The sequence below is a fragment of the Manis javanica genome, chromosome X (genome assembly GCF_040802235.1).
Source record: "Manis javanica isolate MJ-LG chromosome X, MJ_LKY, whole genome shotgun sequence".
NCBI lineage: Eukaryota > Metazoa > Chordata > Mammalia > Pholidota > Manidae > Manis > Manis javanica.
Window position 1 is genome coordinate 117,483,537 of NC_133174.1, and position 21,511 is coordinate 117,505,047.

Below are 21,511 nucleotides of genomic sequence, written 5' to 3' on the forward strand. Positions count from 1 at the left end.
CTCCATTTAGTGGCTCCCTAGCAAGAGAACTTAACAGGCTTGTTGTGCAGAAGTAACTTGGCCTTTTCTGATCCCAGTGGGTACTTGAGTGAATACTATTCAGGTTGGATGGAGAATGTACTTCTCTGCTTAGTGGGGAATTTCCATGTAGACCAACATATGATACCAATTTTCAGAGAATTGAAACACACATAAACAAAGCAAAACATTTGAATCTCTTTGATTTGAAGGGTACTTTGTGATCCATGGCTAATATCAGTTACACAACTCAGCAGTCTTCAGTATTGGGATTGAGCTGATACTGTATTGTGCTTAGGACATTCCCTGAAAGTTTATTTTAACCATTTATCTCTGTATCATAAAGTTAAAGAGCAGATTGTGGCAGAAAAAAAAAACAGTATTTCAGTTTTCTAGTTGCTAGAGCTGTAGATGGAGAGAATTTTATGACTACTTTCCAAAGCTTATATTCTGAAAGAAAGTTCATTTTTAATATAGAAATAATATAAATGTAGGTGGCCTCAACAGCTGGAATTTTTTATAAATTAAATACAGAGATTCCTTCTGCCAACATTTGAAATTGGCATTCTGCACAGCCAACAACTCTGATCTTTGCTATTATCTAATTTGGGATTTTTAGCTACTATTTCCAGGCTATTAATGTGCACATCTGGACTCCCAGTAATCCCACATCAGGGTGCCCCTGCTGCTTCAGTAATGACTGGCATGGTCCTCTTCCCCAACAGGTGATACATTTATTAGTAACTATCCAGGCTGCCCCAGCTTTAGGCAATTGTCTTCGTAAGAATTATAGTATTTATTCATTGGAGGATAATAAGACAAGGGAAGAAGTCAAATAATTTCACCCGTAATTTGCAGCTGTTTCATACAGAGCTATGCTTCACAGAAAAAAGAGCATGCAGTTCAGATATTATATAATGTCTCCTACTTTGCATAAGACATTGTGAATAATTTTTTTTACAAGATGCACTTTATTTATGAGCAGCTCCGTCCATAGAAAGAGCTTGTTAGGGCTTAACATTGATGAATAGAGACAGAACTATTCACACTTCCAGGTTATGGTCTGTGTCTGTCAGGCCTTTCATTATATGCACTAATTTACAAGGATTTATTTATTTTCTCACAAATGTAAATATGTGCTCCAAGAGAAACATGCTGGCTGGGCATCTGAACCCAATGTTTTCCTTGGTGGAGGTCGGGCATTGTGGGGGCTCAAGCTGTCGTGTGGTGTTCTTCCCACCTCCACCCCCACCCACCCTGTATTACTGCCTAACCTTGTGGCAATATCAGAGATCTATATATTTTTTTGCTTGCTCTAAAAATGAATACTGGTTAAAATTTTAAATGCTGGAAGTGTTTTTCTTGACATGCACTTTAATTCCTTTCTTACCCAAAGATTGTGCCTTCAGTTGTGTTTTAAGTAGTAATGAAAACACTGTCAGTAAGCCAATCAAGGGACGTGGCCATCAGAACAAATTATGCCCACAGCATTTGAGTACCAAATTTTGGAAACCTGAGTAGAATATCAACATATGAAAGTCAATTGAATCTGCAGATCTTGCTAACCCCAGACGGCTTTATGTGATCTGAAATCACTTACATCCTCATCTCTGAAGAATAAAGCTTAAAATATACAGGGCATGTGCCACCTCCTCCCACTCAGTGTAACAAACAGTTATAGATATATACTGCATCATCAACATCCCTGAACTATAGTAATTTGCCAATAATTCTCTTTTTCCTGCCTGGGACTGGGGCTTCCAATTTGGTTTTTAACCTCAGTGAAAATTAAATACCCCAGCCTCACCAGTGAAGAATTTGTAAAACTAGTTGTTTGGGTAATTCGTGTAGTGTGGGGGGTGGGGGGTGGGAGGGGGGAGACAGGAGTTGGTTGGTTGGTTGGTTCAGGAAAATGAGAAGAAATGAAAACATGTTCATATAAAATATGCCTAGATGCATTAATAAAGCATCTCTCACACAGTCCCTCAAAGCACTTTCAACAATTTCTTTTCAACTCCAAACACAAGTATAAAACCTAAACAAACTTAATTAAAGAAGCTCAAGAAAAAGGAGAATTTTGGAATTTGGACCAGGATAAACAAAACTGCTACACAAATATATGGAGGGAGAATACCCTACAAACTGTTGGCCAAATGAAGCTCTAAGGTCAACAGTGAGTATTTAATAACCCTTAACTGTGGAATCCAGCTAACATGAACAGAGAGAGGAATTTAGTGTTTAGAAGTTCACAGAAATTAAAAGTGAGAAAACCACATAAAGTCCAGGATTATCTTCCCCAGATCAGTACCTGATGGGGTACTGATGGGGCAATTGTCTCACCCTCTGATGGGGATGGGGAGTGTAGTAGTCAAGGAATAGAATTGTCCTCCCGGGTGTCAGCATAAAGATATAAGGACCTCCCCAAATACATTAGTTGCTGTAGGAATCCTTTTATTTCTCTATACCTTTTGGGAACCTGCTCCAATTTTCAGGGGATTCAATCTTCTAAGTTTACTACCTCCCACTTAGAATAACGCGTTCAGAGTATTCCTCTTCGTTCCAGTTTCTGTGTCCTGGGATTCTTTGTCCTGTGGCCCTCACACGACTTGGCACAGTGACGTTCAATATGTGTTTGGTAAATGATTCATGATTTCATACACATCAAGCTTATCTACTCTAGCCTTTCTTTCTCCAGACTTGAGTCCTGACCTTTCAATCCACCCTCTTATGACAGCCAGAGTTTAAATTTCACACTCAGTGATATTTAATACAGAAGTCATAGAAGGTGATCCCAATGCACAGGCTTGCCACAGGCCAGACCAAATACTAGGCATTCAAGAAACTGGTTTGCCAAAACACAAAGACAAAAGCAGGGGTACCCCTTGGTTCATCTTCAGTCCCGATGCTCTGGAAATGAAAAAGAAATGTTCATGTGCTATCATCCTTTAACCTGCCGGATCTTATGGCTTTTTTAAAAACCTCCTTAGAGATCTCTAAAAATGAGAAAGGGACTCATTGACATGGAAATCCCCTTGTTTGGACAGCCTTGTTTCCTTGGAGAACTCACCAAAACATAGATGCCTTTAGCCTTTAGGCATTCAGGGAAAGTTAAAATGAATCCGTAACTTTTATAGATGTTAAGAATTAATACTTCATGAGGAACATCAGGATTAATCAAAGTTCGCCATAAAGCTGAGTCTTAATATTAACCTCCTGCCAACAAATTAGATTGTCTAAAAGCAGTTTATTAAGTTGGGTTTATAAACTGTCTTTAAGTGAGTTAACTCTTTGCCAGGAAAATTTGTGTGTGTGTTGTGTGTGTGTGTGTGTGTGTACACAAGATCAAAATATGCTTGTTATCACAGATGTTCCTAACTTGAATATACATTCTGAGTTTCACAAGGTCTGAATAAAGGAGATATGGGAAAAGAATAAATTGTAGACTGGTTTTAAAGTAATGCCATGTGATTATTTTCAAGAGCACTGTCAAAAGCACCAAGGGAAGCAGGAGTTGAGCCATAAGGTCTTTATACATGTCTGACACTTTCTAAATGTATTGTTTCATATGATACTTAGAGCAACCTAGGTATAGAGTTACCAACTCATACCAGTTTGCCCAGGACTGTCCCATGTTAAAACTGAGCCTTGCCTCAGTCCCAGGCAAACCAGGACTGTTGGTCTCCTTTGTTAGGTAAGGCAGTAAATGGTTTACTGAGAAAAATTTCCAGCATGGGGAATGGGATTCCCCCACACCACCAAAAAGTAATTCTCGGCCACCAGCTGGGTGTCCTACAATTTAACTCAATTCTAATACCGTCTACCCAGAGAAAGCATCGGATGCCACAGGTTGAAGGCTCAATCCTACAAGGCCACACACCCACCCTGACTTCAGATGCCAGTGGCAATTCCAGGTTGTCAGCCTGCACTTCTGCTGACCCATTATTGGAGTGACCCCCCCTCCTTGGGTTCGACTGATTTGCTAGATTGACTCACAGAACTTAGAAAATTTTAGTCACTAGATCTCCAGTTTATTAAAGAAGGGTATAACCCGGGAACAGCCAGATGGAAGAGATACATAGGGCACATTATGGGGACAGGGCATGAAGCCTCCATGCCTTCTCTGAGTGTGCCATTCTCCCCACATCTCCACATGCTCACCAACCCATCCTTCTGGGTTTCTCTGGAGGCTTTATTACATAAGCACGATTGATTTAATCATTGGTCATGGGTGATGGAACTCAGCCTCCAGCCCCTCTCCCCTCCTGAGAGGTCGGTGGAGGTGGGACTGAAAGTTCCCGCTCTCTAATGCTGTGGTGGGTTCTCCTGGCAACCAGCCCCATCCCTGGTGCTGACCAAAGGCGCTTTATTAACCTAACAAGAGACCTTGATCTCTCTGTCACTTAGGAAATGCCGAGAGTTTTAGCAGCTCTGTGCTAGAAACAAGGACAAAGACCAAATATATATTATCTTATTATAAATCACATCACAGATGGATAATCTTTTCCATATTTTACCAAAGGCGAGGCTGAAGATTGGGAAGACGAATGACTCAATCAAAGGCACACATCACTTGTATGTGGTGGATTCCATATTAGAACCCAAGCCTTCTAACTGCTATTATGTATTTCCCAAGAAACCAGGCTCTAATTAACACGTGGATAAAAACTGTGAGAACTTTATTGGCTCTTATTTTTTCTAGAAGCTTACCGATTCCCTTTGTGATACCATAATTTTTCTCTCCATCCCCTCTCTTATTAGACAGTACAGAGAAAAAAGTCAGCTCAGTTTATCAGAATTCTTGCAAACTCTCTGTTAACAGTGTGAATTGATGAAAATGATGTTAGTGCTTTCCAAGTCACTTACTTCCAAGGCAGCTGGGAACATAAGCAGTGGCACATGCATCTGCACTCTGGAAGAAATGTGACCGACACTGCCTCCCCTGTCTTTTCCCATTCATCTTAAAGAGGAGTTTTGTTTCTGACTGTGGGGCAAGCAAGTATCAATGGGGTAGCAATGTAAAACTGGACAACACAAAATTATTAGACTGCCTTTAGTTCTGCATGGTACATTTTGTCATTTCTTCTCAATACACAAAGAGGTGAATATGTGTCAGAACAAACCTCTCCCATTACTGTCCTGTCTGTGCTGAGCAAAATTGAGTCCATATGTCTTTAAAATGCCTTTCCATTTCTATGGCCTCTTTCAAAATACTGACAGTGGTGCAGATGTGGCCCACTAGACTACTAATGTTCATTTGCTCTTTCCCAACAGGCATCACAGTTGATAGGCATGGATTCGTTTACTTTGTGGATGGGACTATGATTCGGAGAATTGATGAGAATGCTGTGATCACAACCGTAATCGGCTCAAACGGTCTCACTTCCACACAGCCACTGAGCTGTGACTCCGGAATGGACATCACTCAGGTATGCATCACTGGTTTTCAAATGTTACCACCATTTGGCATCATGGAAATGGATAACATTTGTCTCACCCAGAAATGAGGTCGAAAGGAAACCTGGTGTATCTGTTATAACACCAAATAGCAGAAGTTTCTCTTTAGGTAAGTAATGTTTTTCCTCTTCAGGAACACTCAGTTGGGAAGAAATGGTAAGCTGAGAGTAATGCTAGATGGAATGAAAGTCTCTCAAATTTGAATCAATAAGAGGGAAAGGCCAATCTCATTCACTGACTACTTTCCAAGATACGTACTTCTATTATTTTAAATAATCCAGTAACTCACATTTGGGAAAGTACTGACTACTAAAGTCTTTATAAATCTTTTTTAATGAATATATGTACGTGGCTTGTTATTCATGTGTATGTAAATAGCTACATCTAGGATGTTTGAAAGTTTTCTTAAGTAAAAGCAACATTCCCTCTGAAATCAATTGTACATTTATGTCGGAAAGCTTTTTGTCAGTAGGAATAAAAGGGAAAATTCATCGTAACTCTCATCTGAGTCCAAAATTCTACAAAATCAGGACTTTCCTACCACAATTCTACAAAATCAGGATTCATCATGTAGAGAGGTTGTAGAAACATACAACACAGTCTCACCACCCTGTGGATGCCTTTCTAAGTCTGCAGACAGAAGGGGTTGGTGTGTAAAATGAGGGAAATAGACTAGACAGTCTACAAAGGGACTTTCAAGCTCTAATAGTCCATGGATATGTGGCTCTGAAAAAGTGGGTTTTCCGATAATCTTTTCAAATGAATTAGAGTAGAAGTTGAGTTTTAGGATTGATTAGTATATCACAGAGGATGATTTTGACCACAAGTAATCAAACACATATCTAACAGCAGTTTAAATGATAAGATCTCATTTTCTCACATAGTGAGATGACCAAAAGTTGGCAACGATGTCAGATTTCCTTTTTGTGTCGTGTTGCCGTTACTGGCAAAGGGGAAATGGGATCTCCAAAATGGATTTAGCCCCTCTGGAACTGAGTCACCTTCCCTGAGCATGTTGCTCCCTAATATTTGAACCCAAATCGGGGGTCTGTTGGAAGGAAATGAAGGGTTGCTGTTGGATAGACAATCAGCGACAGCCTCCACTTAAGATATTCCCGATGCTGCATTCTTTATACCAACCTGAAACCTAAGATAACAAATAAAGGGAAGTGAACACATCACCCAGAAACCTTGCTTTAGTCATTAGGTCTAAAATCCCCTCTCATCTCCATCCTCCAAGCAGACACATCTCTATAAAACACTAGAAATGTGCATATTGGGGGGTTTCTTATTCTCTAGGTGCCCCTGCCTAACCCCAGAAACTCAGGGGAAAAAAGCCAATTGAAGTCAACCACAAAAAAAATGTGAATTGGCAGACCTGGAAAACTAAAAAAAATAAAAGAACCATTCTTAAGAGAAATTTGAGTGGATCAGGCTATCAGGTCCTAGAGCAACCTACCTCCATGATGCAAAGTCCTGCATTAGGCAAGGAAAAGGAGCTTTATTTATGACAGCTAAGAAGGGTGTGAATGTGTTTATGGAGGAGGGGGACAAAAGAGAGAAGGATCACATATATGATTCACTTGTGGGATATTTATAAACTTCAAATAGGACACTTAGTATTGCAGTCAACTCTAAACAACTTATCTGTTTCTGTGTGGAAAAGTTATGCTCAAAAAAGAATTCTTTATCTAAATAGAGCAATCATGATCCTCATTGCCATGAGAAGGGTTCTTTTTCACATGACACTTTGCAAGCCATAACTGCCACCATAAAATCTACCTCATCCCTTTCAGGTTGGGACACAGAGTGCAGCCCATTGAAAAGGAGCCTTGGTAACCAGGAGACAGAATCACATTTTCCCTGTGGCATTTCATTCCAAGCCTCAGTTTCCCTAATGCACCCCCACCACCACCACCACCTTCCCTTTTCCTTTACAGAACTTCAGCTTTAGGAAAACAATAGCGTTTTGGGTTTTTTCATTTTGGAGGGGGGTAGTTAGAAACCAACAGGACTGATTGGGAAAGAAAGGTGGTTTCCCATCCAAATCATTTGACAGCTATCTGCTGCTATCCTTCATTCCTTGTTCTTTGCTTAAAGCACCCTAAAGAGAATTTGAAGTAGTCCTCTTAGGCTAGCACACAATAATGAGTCCATACTGATCTCTACCTCAGTATCCAGATATGACCCCCTACCTTCTCTAGGAGCTTGCTTCTCATGGCCCCTTTCCCTCAGTCTGGAATTACCTCTGCTGCTCCAAATCCCATTCCCCACCTCCTTCCCACCTCACCTCTTCTGTGGGATTCTTCCTTAGTGGCTCTAATCCTCACCCTTGTCTCATTCCCTTACTGAAAAGTAAGATCACCACATGAGTACATAATCTGTTCTTTGTTCCAAACCGTATCTAACTAGTCTCCCAAGGTAGACTATGTGTTCTTTGGACATGCATAGTAAGTGCTCAGCAGGCAGTTAATGTATATACTAATACCCAAGGACACTATAGTGCAAAGAGTATAGCAGTGTTAGAGACATAACCAGGGACAATAGGGTGAATGACCTTACAAGCATGACAAAGTTTCAGTTTTATCCAGTGGACAGTGGGAAGCCAATAATCACATAAGCATGGACATTCATTTCTAAAAGAGGATTCTAGCTGCTGTGTAGAGAACTGAGTGGAGGGAAACAGTGTTAGAGGCAGGGAGACCCCTTAAATAGCTGTTGAAGTAATACAGGTGTGACAGGGACAAAACATATCAATATATTAATGATCAGTACCTTTTTAAGAGACTTCCATACAAAGTAAATCTCTTCTCAATATTTTTTTGAATGTTCGAATGATATTTCTTTGGGACACTACTCTGAGATGGCACTGGCCATGAAGTTGCTCAGCTTTATGCAGGTTACACAGACAAGCCATGGTAATGGCCATGCCTAAAGTATCACCAGGATGGATGGAGAAAGCTAGACAGGTTAGTGAAATAATTGGAGCTAAAATCAAAGAACTTGCCTGACTTAATTTTGGAGTTAAGGAAGTATGTGTATGATGGTACCATTCACTGAGATACAGAATACAAGAGGAGGAAAAGCAGGCTCGGGGGGAGGTTGGTTGGCGGGTTCAGTTTGGGGCATGCTGACTTTGAGGTGCTGATGCGCATCCAGGTACATAGATCTGGCAGGCAATTGGATATACATCTGAGGCTCAAGGCCTGATATGGACATTAGATTTGAGATTGTCAATTCAGACACATGGTAACAGCAAAGAGGGGAGTGGACAAGATCTTCTAGGGTGGGTACATACCACACAAGAAAAAAAAAAGAGAGAGAAGGCTTAAGGCCAAGCTCCCAGGATATCAATATCCAAGAGAAGGCTGAGGAATGGGAGCCCACAAAGGAGACTGAGGAGACCTGACAGGCAGGAGTCCGTGTGGTCAGACAGCCCAAAGGAAACAAGCTTTCAAAAGAAAAGGAATAGTTAAGACCAAATGCTGCTTAGAGATCATGTAACATAAGGTTTTTTTTAAGAAGCTACTTGGTTTGACAGCATTCGTGACTCTGGTAAGAGTGCCTTTGGTAGAGGGCTAATTAACTGGAGTCAGATGGCAGTGGTAGAGTGGAAGGTGAAGAAACGGAGAAAGTGAAAATAGATGATTCTTGAGATGTTTGGCTGGGAAGGGGAAGCTTTGACATTGAAGCAAATCGGCTCCCGGGTGTGTGCATATCAGCCCCCAGGTGTGGCACAGGTGGGCAACAGTTGGGGGACCCTGACTAAAATCAGATGGGTGGGTGGATAGGTATCTACCAGGAGGAAGCCAGTGAGTGGCCCAGCTTCCTAGATGCACAGCCTCTATGGCCGGAGATTCCCTTGTCTGTTTAGACAACTGTGGCTGACTGGGGACCTATGTTTCCCATGACTTTACTTATGAACATGGGCTGTCTTCAGCTAGAGGTAAGACAGCTGAGTGGGGAGCTTCATAACACCTTCCAAGAGCAAAGCCCCAGCTGTTTACAGTAGTGCTTACAGCGGTGCACCTGCACTTACACCATGCTCAGTTTCATATTTCAGTAAATCAAAATATATCAATGGGTGAGGGGAGAGACAAATGTCTAAATGAGAGCACACAGATTCTGCTGACTGGAACAGACAAGGGAGAAAATAGAGGCCTGTGTTGCAGTATGAAGGTTTGAATCAGATCTTATGAAGAGCTTACTGATTCTAAGGGTATGTGGCAGGCTCATACATTATCAAAAAATCTTACAGAGTTCCCACTTCTTGAAACTTTTAAGGCAAATGTTGAATAGCAATAATCTGTGAATGCTTGAAATACAGGCCTCTCTGGAATCGGGAAGATAGATCCACTATTTTCTCAAGGTCCCTTCCAACTCTATAAAGGTTTCTCAACAAAAATACAACCCAGTTCCTAAAGTTTCTTGCTGCTTTCCCTGCATTTCAACACCAGAAGGACCCCATCAAGGGAAGACTCATCCATGCTAGCACAGGACCTTCGGAAGCTGGGAATTGATGCAGAGAACAGTCCTCTCTCTCTGACTGGCTTTTGTCTTCCGCACTTTTCGGAGGCAAACCTGAGCCCCAGGAAGAATCAATCCTCTGTAGCCTGCCCTAATCTCCAGGAGATCTTGATGTTCTCCTGATCATTCTAGTAATAACTGCTAGCACATATTGAGGCCTTACTATGTGCCAAGAACTATGCTAATCACCTTATTCACACTGTTCCATTTTATCTCCACAACCCACCACCCTTGAAAGGTAGGTATTATTATCCCCACCTAGAGAGGAGAAAGCTGGTAGTCAGAAGGATTATGTATTGAGCTGTGACCAGAGAGTTATTAAGTGATCCAGCCAAGATTCAAGCACAAGCTTTCTGACTGCTTAGTGTACATTTTTCTAACATCTACATTTTCGGTGACAACTGGATATCATTGTATTTAGCGGGTGACAAATGTCACTTGGTTAAGGAATATGCTATTTATTCACAGAATGTGTTTAGTGGCACTTAGGAAATAGTTTAATAAAATCTAATCATCTCAAGAAATGAAATTTGCTTTGACAATAAAATCAACCATTTGTTCAAAATCAATATCATTTTTTGATTTACCGAAATGTGAAACTGAACTCTCAGTATAAACTCTGAAGCATAACTGCCCTTTGTAAGCACTGCTATAAACAACCAGGCCTTTCACTTCAGGAGATGAGTTGATTATGAAGAGATTGGGCTCTTTATTTCCACTGCTGCTTCTGAATCATCCAGTCCTGGTAACTCACTTCCCTCTCATGCCTGACTGGAATGGAACTGGGAGTTGGACCCAGTCTCTTGGTGCAATAATAAATTTGAGCGTTGATTCACTCCTTGGAGCCAGACTAATGCTCTCCCAAGAATCAGCCCAAAAGCATACCCACAAGCACCGTGGATCTTTTGTGGGCACAGGTAATCCAGTTGACCCACTGGCCATAAGGCACACACTTTGAGGTGTTTGTCCAGGTATCTGATACATAATCAGTCCTGCACAAATGCTTGTTGGATCATCTGTGTACTCCCCAGGGGGTCCCACAAGCACCCTTTTGTCAATAAGCCTAACAGGTGGAGGGACACATCATCCATGGTTGTGAAGGAGGGACAGTAACTGGTTCTTTGGAGAAGGAAATTTTGGCCCTATGTATGTAATCTACTGAGCTAGTCTACTGGGAACCTTACTCCTCTCCCCAGTCATCTAATGCTGGGCTTCCCTCCAGAATATTCTCACCATGTAGTAACAGTCCAACCTCTTCTCAAATGCCTCTTGTAATAGGGGACTCACTGCCTCCTCAAGGCAGCTCCTTCCATCTTTGAATGTCTCTGACTAATGGAAAGTTCTTCTGGGATCCCTTTAACTTTAACTTTTAATCTTAACTTTCACCATCTAGTTTTACCACAACTTTTTAGGCCCTATGCTATGAGTTTAATCTGTTTTCTCTGAAATAAATAGATTAGTAATCCAAGCAATATATTGAGTATTTGCATTTTATCTTATTTAATCCTCATGACAATCTTTCAAAGTAAGGATTATGTTCCCCTATTCTTAGTAAACATGACAAACAAGGTTTGGAGGAGTTGATAATTTAGTCAAGCTCACAGAACCAGTAAGCGGCAGAGGTGAAATTTGAACCAGGTCGACCTGATGTGAAAGTCCACATTCTTTTCACCAAATTATTATATCAAACTGCCTCCTCCAGAGAACAGCCTTCTCACTATATTTGAACAATTCTCTCAGGCCTCCTAAATTAGATCCCCAATTCATTTAACTGCACCTCACCTGACATGGTGTTGAGATCCTTCACCATTGTCCTCACTCTTCTCTGAACGGGTTCTCCTTTATCTATACCTCTTTGAAAGTGAGGCTTCTAGAGATGAATAAAATAATCCAAGTGTGCTCTAACTCAGAGGTGGAATGGGGACTAGCACAACCTTCCTTCTGTATTCTGTTTCTGATCATTTTATCTGGTGGTTTTCAAAAGGATTTTGCCAAAGTACATTTACTTCAAACAAAATAATTCCCCATTTATAAAAGTGATGCAAAGAGCAGAATCAAACAAGTAGTATGTAGAATCTTCCCTATTCAGGCTCACTCCTACCAAATGACAGTTCGCATGGAAACCCCCAAGGCACTTTTGCAGAATGCTAAGTAAATAAAGAGCACAGATTAAGAAACCACAGCTAAAGTTGAATTGGATTTTGGATACTTTGGACATATGATGTAATTACAGAGGACTAAAAATTCATGTGTCTCTTGTCCACATCTCCTCATCTTGTACTTGCACAGCTGGCTATTGGCATCATAATACAGGATCTTACATTAGTCTGTATTCAATTCCATCTCATTAGATTTAGTCCAAATCTTGGTATTCTTCTGCTATTATCCAATATCTTCACTATCCTTCCCAGCCCTGTGTCACCTATGGATTTGATGAATGCCTTCTAGGGCTTTATCCATGATAAAAGTGATAGAGATAGATAGATAGATAGATAGATAGATAGATAGATAGATAGATAGATAGATAGATAGATGATAGAGATAGATGATAGATACATAGATACATAGATACATAGATGATAGATAGATAGATAGATGATAGATAGACTAAGATGAAATCATGGCACCACAGCACTTATTATCTGCTCAATTATGAGCCCTCCTGTTTGAACTATTACCTATGGGTTGTGATTTCATAGTGGATCAGGAAATCAATATAATGGCCTATGGGCAGCTTTAACACAAAAAGAACAAAAAAATCATAGTGTGTCAGTAAGGGTAAGTAAGTACTGTTTCATGAAATTTTTATTTCAATTGTGTGTCTTAGATAATGGTATAAAACATAGATCTTACTGATGGTTAAAGTCAAAACAAGTTTGAAAGACACTATGCTTACCTATATGTCCAACTTATCTACAAAGAAACCTTACCAGGTTGGTAATTGTTTAAAAGTAAAGAAGAAACCCTTGGCATAATTTGTTCCCAGTCATCGTATCCATAAACCTCAGTTCCTCCTCTAAGAACTAGGAAACAACTGTTATTATATAATAGTAACACATTCCAGGATCTTTTCCTAATCAACATCAGGGTCCCCCCCTTGCAGTTTGTGGAACATCTTCTGATTCTCCCTGAAGTTAGAACTATGTTTAACCATCTCTAATCTTCAACACACCTTCTGCTGCCCACTATTTGTCAACAATCACAAAGAATTTGTTCTAAACACACGCTTGTGAGTTCTGTCTAAGAGGTCATTCTTCCTGGCCAAGAAAACTTGAATTCAGTTTACAGAAGCTAGGTGCTGTTCTACAGCCCCTCCACCCATCTTGGATTTCAGCAACTTTGAAGTCATGTTCTTTGTGGTCATTCTTCTTAACAAAGAAAACAAAACTTTCCTCTCTCTCACCCATCAGCACTATACCACCTACCCCCAAACAGTAGACCTCTGCTTCCCTGGTTATCTTCCATTCTCTGTATAACTAAAACAGCCATTTTCTGTTTTCCTTAAAATTTTTTTCAAGCTTCAGATAAACTAACCAAATAAAAGGGGAAATACAAAGTGTCCTTCTCAAAATCTACATGTCAATTCAACATTAGACAATACATTCAGCATTTTCTGTTGTTTTGAAAAGACATATATAATAACATCCAGGCATGAAAAGTTACAGCAATCGGGAGAAAAAAGGAAAGAAAAACCAGTAATTTTACAACAGAAAAGACACCTTCTTAAGCCCTTTCCTAATGCCTCATTGTCTCTTATTCTCTCCCCTGCCAACCGTTTCATGACTACAGAATGCCCTCTCTCACCCTGAATGATATGGATGATATTGAAACTCAAGTTCTTCAGGGGTTACTTGCCTTTCTTTGAGCACTTCCATCTCTCTCCATGCACACACTGAAAGAGAACAGAATTAGATCTTTCGAATGAAGGCCATTATAAGTGAAATTCCCTGCAGGGACAGACTTCTGAATTTTGCGATGCTCTGTAGGGAATCAAGAAAATCTGAATTATAATAAGTTTGCTTGAATAAAAGGATCTCTCGGGGGTGAGGGGGTGGGGGAAGAAAGTTTATTTTAAAAGTTCTTGCCACCGGAGATGAAAATCTCAACACCTCTGCCCCCACCACATCCTCCCAATGCTTCAATAAATATGGAAACAACTTCACTGTCAAAGCAAAGAAAAGGTTTGTGGCCACATTCCAGGTAACTCAGACAGAGGGATATGTGGTAGAAGGATGAAATGATTTGCAGGTAAACAGCAAAGAGAGAAGATGAAAGCACAGTATCTGAAATATCTGTAAACACGTGTCTCTATCAGGCCAGTAGACAGCAGACACAGCAAGGAGGGAGTAAACAGAGGTGACCAAAGGAATAGGAGATGATTAGGGAATGGAGAATGGCTCAAACATCAGATTAATGAGGCCCATGAAGCAGTAAAACGAAACTAAAAAAGGTTATTTGTCAGCCCTTGTATCAACCATTTGTTTTATCCTATTTGGTCATGGTTAGTTTAACCAACTGAATCAACCACTTCTATAGTGATCACCAACTAGTGGATTGGTGGCATTAAAATTGATACCAGGGTAAAGAAAGTTTGTTTCATAGAAGGAAATCTTGTCACATGTTACAACATGGATTAACTTTGAGGGCTTTATGCAAAGTAAAGTAAGCCAGTCACAGAAAGATAAGTAATGTATGTTTCCAGTCACATGAAGTCTCTAAAGTCAAACTCATTTGGAAAGGTGATTACCAAGAGGAGGAGAGAGAGGAAATTAGTGTTTCAGTGGTATAAAGTTTCAGTGTTACAAGATGAAAAAGCTCTAGAGATCAGTTGCACAATATGAATATAATAACACTACTGAACTGTACACTTAAATATTGTTAAGATAGTAAATTTAATATCCTGGGTTTTTTTATCACAATAATAATAAACTCATACCAAGCAAACCTCCAGTGGACTTTCCCATCTTCTTTGACTGTTCCCATGCCTGGCCACCATCAGTAGTGCAGCAGTCCAGCCCCTCAGCAATGGGTTGTTGCAACATTCCGAACGTGAGCATCCTAAATCAGCAATGTTCTGCTCTATTCATTTGATCCACATGCACTCAGTCAATCCACATAAGTCACAGCCAGTCCCTTCCGCTGATCCAAAGGTTTATAATCTCAATGTAGAAATGGGGTAGGGGAAATGCTGGTCTCTACCAGATAAAGAGGGAACTCAGTCTACATGAACCATGGAAGGAGGCACTGCAAACTTAGCTATGCTCTTCACAAAGACCACAATATATCAATAACCTTAAATATGAAGGTATTTAAATCACAAAAAGATGCCTATTGAACGGAAGTGAGCAAACTTCCTAACAGACATGTTTATAAGCTTTGAACAATTATTGATTTCTTCAGGACTGGGGCATATTTTACCAAAATTCTCCAGACAATTACTTAATCACCTACTTCCTTTGAACCAAGATAGCATGTCTAGTAGAAAGAATATAGATAATCCTGCATGTGGGTCCAGATTTTGCCATTTTTAGCAGTGTGACTCCAAGCAAGTTACGTAAGGTACCAGTGTTTGAGCTTCCTCAGTAGTAAAAGGGAGGATAAAAACACATATTGCCCCCTAAGGCTGTTATGATAGTGAAACAGGAGAACAAATATGAAAGAACTTTGTTTTTTGAAAGGCTCTTGCAACTGTAAGTTGTTAGTGTTGATCAGAACTGAAGAGCAAAGTCACGTGACAAGTACCCTTGGCTTTTATGTGTTCATTTGTGACACCGGTTAGGTGGGTGGTGTATGGAAAGAAGGTGAAACAAACCTCAATCTATATAGCGATCCAATTATGCTGTCATGGAACATGTGATGGCAGTTGATGTTCAGATTCTGATTTGACAACAGCACCAAGAACCATAAGAAAAGTTTTCTTTAGGAGCCCCTAGTGGCTGTCCACGTCACTCACCTGCAAGTGAGTGATCTGTTGGAGTTTATGGTGGAAAGTTATATAATAATAATACTAAAATAAACACTACTTTTAGTTGTGTTTCTGTATTTTAGAAAAAGAACCTCTATCTTCGGATCATTATTTCTGTTCTCTGAAATCTGATAAAATAGAAAAAAATTAAATCACTTTGGTCTACTTCTTGACCCAAAAGAGGTTTCTCTGTAATTTCAGATTCAGCGCTACACATGGAAAACAGACACTAGAATTTTAGAACTGGGTAATTATTCCTCCTTATGAAAGCTAATTCAAGAAATGACCCAATTGTCGTGTCCTTGCTTTTTTTAATGTGAAAAGCCTTGAACAAGTATGAACTGTTTTACAAATATAAGGGGTGATGTAAGATGTTAATTGGCATCTTGAGGAAATATTTTCTGTTGATTCATCATACACTTGCTAAAATGGGAGGACACAAGAACAAAATAAGTCTGCAAGGTGCTTATCCTGATTTTGTAATATCTGCATTTGTCAGTCTCTAGTTTAAATGCATTCCTGGATAATGCTATTTATGGCTCATTTAGTCCAAACCTACTCTGTCAAATGCAGGAAAACACTTTCTGAAACTGCAAAGGAAAGGCAAACTTTTCTCTAATCCTTTAATAGAGGTTGCAAGAGACAAAGTCAGGCCCCCCAAGTAGACTCTCCTTCATAGTTTTACCAGTTAAAAAGTCAATAAAACATACTGGAAGGAACACAGACTACCTGGGTTTGAATTTCAGATCCACCACTTGCTAGATCTGTCCCTGGGGAAAATGCCTTAATCTGTAAGTGGGGATGATAATGTTACCTTCCTCTATAGGGAAGTTGTGAGGATTAAATGAGATAATACTTGTAAATCACTTAGCAAAGTGCCTGGGTCATAAGTGCTCAATAAAGTAGTAGTAGTAGTAGTAGTAGTAGTAGTAGTAGTAGTAGTAGTAGTAGTAGTAGTGGTAGTGGAGTGATAGTGGTTGTGGTAGTAGTAGTAGTAGTAGTAGTAGTGGTAGTGGAGTGATAGTGGTTGTGGTAGTAGTAGTAGTAGTAGTAGTAGTAGTAGTAGTAGTAGTAGTAGCAGCAGCAGCAACAGTAATAGTATTTGACCTTCGCATGCCAGAACAGAAAATTGAGCTGATACCTTACAGAACCAAGACAGAAAGGACCAAGAGCTTTGGAACTGCCCTAGAAATTGTGTAATCTTCCTTTCTGTCCTTTGTACATCAGAGTACCTTTTGCTGAGAGACATGTGGATGAGGCTGGTAGGCTGTAACAAGCATGTGCTCCAGAGATTGCTCTTAACCTGGTGTGACCTTCACAGAATGTTTCATCTGCCTAATGCTGATATGAAGCTCTAACTAGATCACTTGTAGGATGTTCACTATAGTCTTTGAATGGTACCCCAAATTCTTCATTTTCTTCTTTCAAGAAATGCCATGCTGACTCTGGAGCTAAGGCTGGAAGGTAATGTGAGTTTCATACATCTGTGATTTTGAAATATATAGATTTTAGATCATCTTCCATCTCTTTGAAATCAAGAGGTAAAAGAACAGCACATTCAGTGGGTGACCTACAGCCATCCCAGCTGGGTCTGTTTCACCAAAAACTAAATACAAGAGTAAATAAGACGACAGAGCTTATCTAGGTCAATATGAAGAATATGAGTCTCCCAAGACAAAGCAAAAAGGCTCCAAGCTAAGTGGGAAATCAAAAAGAAAGAAGTTAAGAGGCTACATATTGATAAGAAGGAAACAGTATCCTAGGATTTTTGAAGCAAGATTTAGTCTATGGGTTGCTTTGTCCACCGAACACCACTTCTGTTTGTAATAGGATATTTGGGTTCCAAGTATGTCACTCAGTTTTTAAAATTCTAATTTATGAAAACCCAAATTTAATGAAGTGATAAACTGGGAAAAGCATTCCAATAAGATGATCCAAAGAGTTCCTTTAAGTATCATTTCCCTTCTCCAGATTCATTTAAACTTTTTTGTAAACTGTAATTTGCAGGCCTGCATCTCTTAGGTAAAATCACAATCAGGGAATAATAACCTATTATCAGAGATATTTGCAGTGCTCCCCCCAAAGTGACAGCTCAGGTTGATTATATAAGAAGAAGTAGAGAACAGCAGGCCAACAACTTCAACTCCAGCACATCCAAATTCTGCTGAAATGTCTGCACACAAGCAAATAGCCAGAGTTGTCAGTGGCCTTAAAATAAAAGTCAAGTACCATGCTCAGTGCTATATCAAAAACATAATTTATCACATAAATAAAACTCTCTCAGCAGTGTCCTCTTTCCACACAAAGGACAATGGCATGTTAGCTCTTATTAAAACTATTAAGCACCAGAGGAAAAGCATCTTCAAAGTTCACAGAGAGTCACAAGATGCAAGGCTTGCAAACTACTTTTGAACCACTCAGTCTTCCACACATTTTGCTCGGCAGACACCATGACCTGAAGTAAACCTGGAACTCTCTAAGATACAGAAATATCTGGTTGGTAAATTCAGTGCTTACTATCTAGGGCTTATACAGCCAACATCCTGGGTTTAGTCCCCGTGCAAGCCAGTTAGCCTAATTATATTTCAGACTATAGCTTTAAACATCACCCCATTCTCTTTACCTACGGGAGGGGAAAGTGCATGAATCAGTGCTGACCCATCTTATTAAAGGGACACACTATTGAGAGAGATAGTTCTGTTGGCAGTCATCAGGAATATCATCTTTTCATGCAAAAGTTAATACCTTTGGAAAAGTGAACTGAGAGACATAATTTACCAAGAGTCTCCCTCTGTTGAGAGATATCTATCTTGAGATACATAAGAGAAGGTGTTCATTTGGTCCACCTCAGCATGCACTTCCAACTCTGAATCAAAAAGAAGATTCTGAAGGAGCAATCCCAGTGTCTGACAAAGAGACTAGTAAGAGGGAACAAAAAAGCTGTTTAGTAGTCAATACCTATTATATTATGATTTTAAGTAATTTCTAAGCACATAGGAAATGTCATGGGCCAAGTTTCTGAATCATTCAGTACAGAATGAATTCTTTCCCCAAAAGACATGTGGGAGAGTGGCATGAAATGATGAAATCATCCTCAAAAATCACAAGAATGAGAAGTTTCTAGAGAGTAATGACTCTCCATGCCATGATGGCTGCTAGAGTCACTCAGCTATGCTTACAATTGGGATGAAACATTAATTGGAGTGGACTCTTTGCCACAGAAGACTTCATCATTCTGGAATCCATAAGAAGCTGTTATTGGGAGACCTCAACCAGAGCAGCCCAGTGTGTTGGTGAGGGAGTCTGACTCCCTTCTTGTTGAAGCTCAGGTAGTCAGTATTCATCACCATTTTTTGCTTTTGTTCAGGCTCAAGTCCTTAGCCTGCTTGCTTCTTTATATGAATCTGTCCACATGGTAAGTGATCAGGTGGCCAGTCTCCAGAGTTCTGGAAGTATGAAGACTGCGCTAGGCCATCTGTTGAGTGCATGCTGTTATATATTACACACAGGCAAGTGGTGGGCAAAACCCAGGAGCTCACTGGAGGCCTAATGAAAATAGGACCAGTTAAATCTTTCCCCTAAATGTTCATTAGGCCATCTGCTCTTATTAGTGTCCTTATCATTTGGAAACATTACAGAGTTAAGAGAGACAATCTGTAGAATTCTCGTCTAACTTGAAATGAACTTTGGAGTAGAGCAATCATGAATTGTGATATTTTTCTTCCCATTCAGAACCCTACCCCTTATATCATACCATCTCCATGGTGAAATCTCTTTAATAGGTCCTTCCTGAAATACTATGCTGGAAAGAAGGGTTAGCAGTAGCTACAGAAATGAAAACATAATCACAGAGTGGCTGATCAATGAAATCAGACCATTTCATAAAAGCTGTGCAGTCATACTGCTGGCCTATAAATTCCTTTAGGTGCCAAAGGGAATTGGAAGCTTGGTCTAGCCAGTGGAGCCAATGCTATAATATTAACAACCTGCAACAGACAAGTTTCTACAACTTCCCAGCAGGAAAATCTCTGCAGAATGATTCCAGGGACTTGTGCTAAGTCCCTGGCTCCTATGCAGACAGAGCCTGGGCTCTCAGGAGGACAAGAGCCTCACGTCCCACTGCATGAAAACCGACAGGGGGCCTCTCCTTACTTAGACTTTGTGGTCTCTTCACCTGGCCTCACGTTTGAGTTAATGTTACATTGAGTTATTCTCTAGTTGTCTCCTCTTCTGTATGTGTATCTCCCACAGTGAGGGGTATACAGGAGATATTTAATAAATACACATAAAATGAAACTGAAATAGAGACTCAAAAGGAAAAAAAAGCAAAATCTTCATGTTCCTCGCCCAACCTGCAGCAGTGCCGAAAGGGTTAAGTTCTCTGACTCTAATGATAAAACCCAAGATTCAGGGAGATACAAATAGTCAATTGGCAAGTAGCATCTTGTACAATATGTTCTTCTTACAATAACAATCAAATTTACAAACAAATTAGCTGTGGAGTCTGAAGGACATTCTGTAGTTTTCACACTGGGCCTTCATCTCCTGCTGATAGATGACTTTGACTGTAAATTGAAAACTGGAAGTGGTTAAACATTCTGTGTATTCACAAGTGCCATTTCCAAAATTGAGGCTTCAGAGAGAAGATGCAAGAAAGGGTCGACGGAAACTCAGAGCAATTATGCCTGTTATTAAGATGAGGTAGTGGCAATTACACAGCAGATTCAGCGAGAGTGTGTACGTGCTGATTGCTCCGAGGGAGCCTGTAAGAACAAACTCATATAGCACCCATCAGGCCTTGGCTCTCTGGAGGAAGTCAAGATTTTCAGCTACTCTGTCACTGTGCTTTTGGACAGAGCCTATGGCTTCCAGCAATCATCTTGGAAGTGATACATGCTTTTTTTCTTAATGAGCTTGAATGAAACTCTTATGTAACAGAATGGCTTCATTCACTGTTTCTGCCCCCTAGAATAAACATCCTTAAACTTTTTGGTGTCAGAACCCCTTTACACCCCTAAAAATTGTTGGGGACCTCAAAGAGCTTTTATGTACTTTGGGTTTATCTATCAATATTTACCTTATTAGAGATTCAGGTTTTATCTGTCAATATTTACCTATTAGAGATTAAAAGTGAGAATTGTTTTTAAATACCAAGATATACCAGCCTCAAGAACCCTCTGGAAAACTCCACTGCACACTCATGAGAAAGTATAAAAGGCAAATAGTATTACTTTTAAAATAGTTTTGACCTCATGGACTTCCTTGAAAGAGTCTCAGGGATCCTCAAAGTCCATGGACCATAATGGGAATACCATATTTCCTCAGTTCTAAGACATCACGGATCATAAGACATACCATCAAATTTGGTAACTTTGGATGGTGGGGAGATATGATCCATTAAATGTACACATTGATTATAAGACACATCCTCACTTCAGAAAAATTGAAGTATGTAGAGACAGTGAAATGCACTCCTTAAGAGGAAATAATATGGCACTTCCCACTAACCTCAGTGGATCTCTGGAAACCTGATTTACTTACTCAAAC

General features: G+C 40.0%; 1 protein-coding gene across 3 annotated transcripts in view; it reads left to right on the forward strand.

The window, feature by feature from the left end:
* The window catches only part of TENM1 (teneurin transmembrane protein 1), a 751,017-nt gene that overhangs the window by 679,116 nt on the left and 50,390 nt on the right, over positions 1-21,511 (forward strand). For all 3 annotated transcript variants that reach the window (XM_037015442.2, XM_037015435.2, XM_037015446.2), the window contains exon 25: positions 5,290-5,444. In XM_037015442.2, coding sequence (XP_036871337.1) covers positions 5,290-5,444 — 155 coding nt within the window. The remainder of the gene's footprint in view (positions 1-5,289; positions 5,445-21,511) is intronic.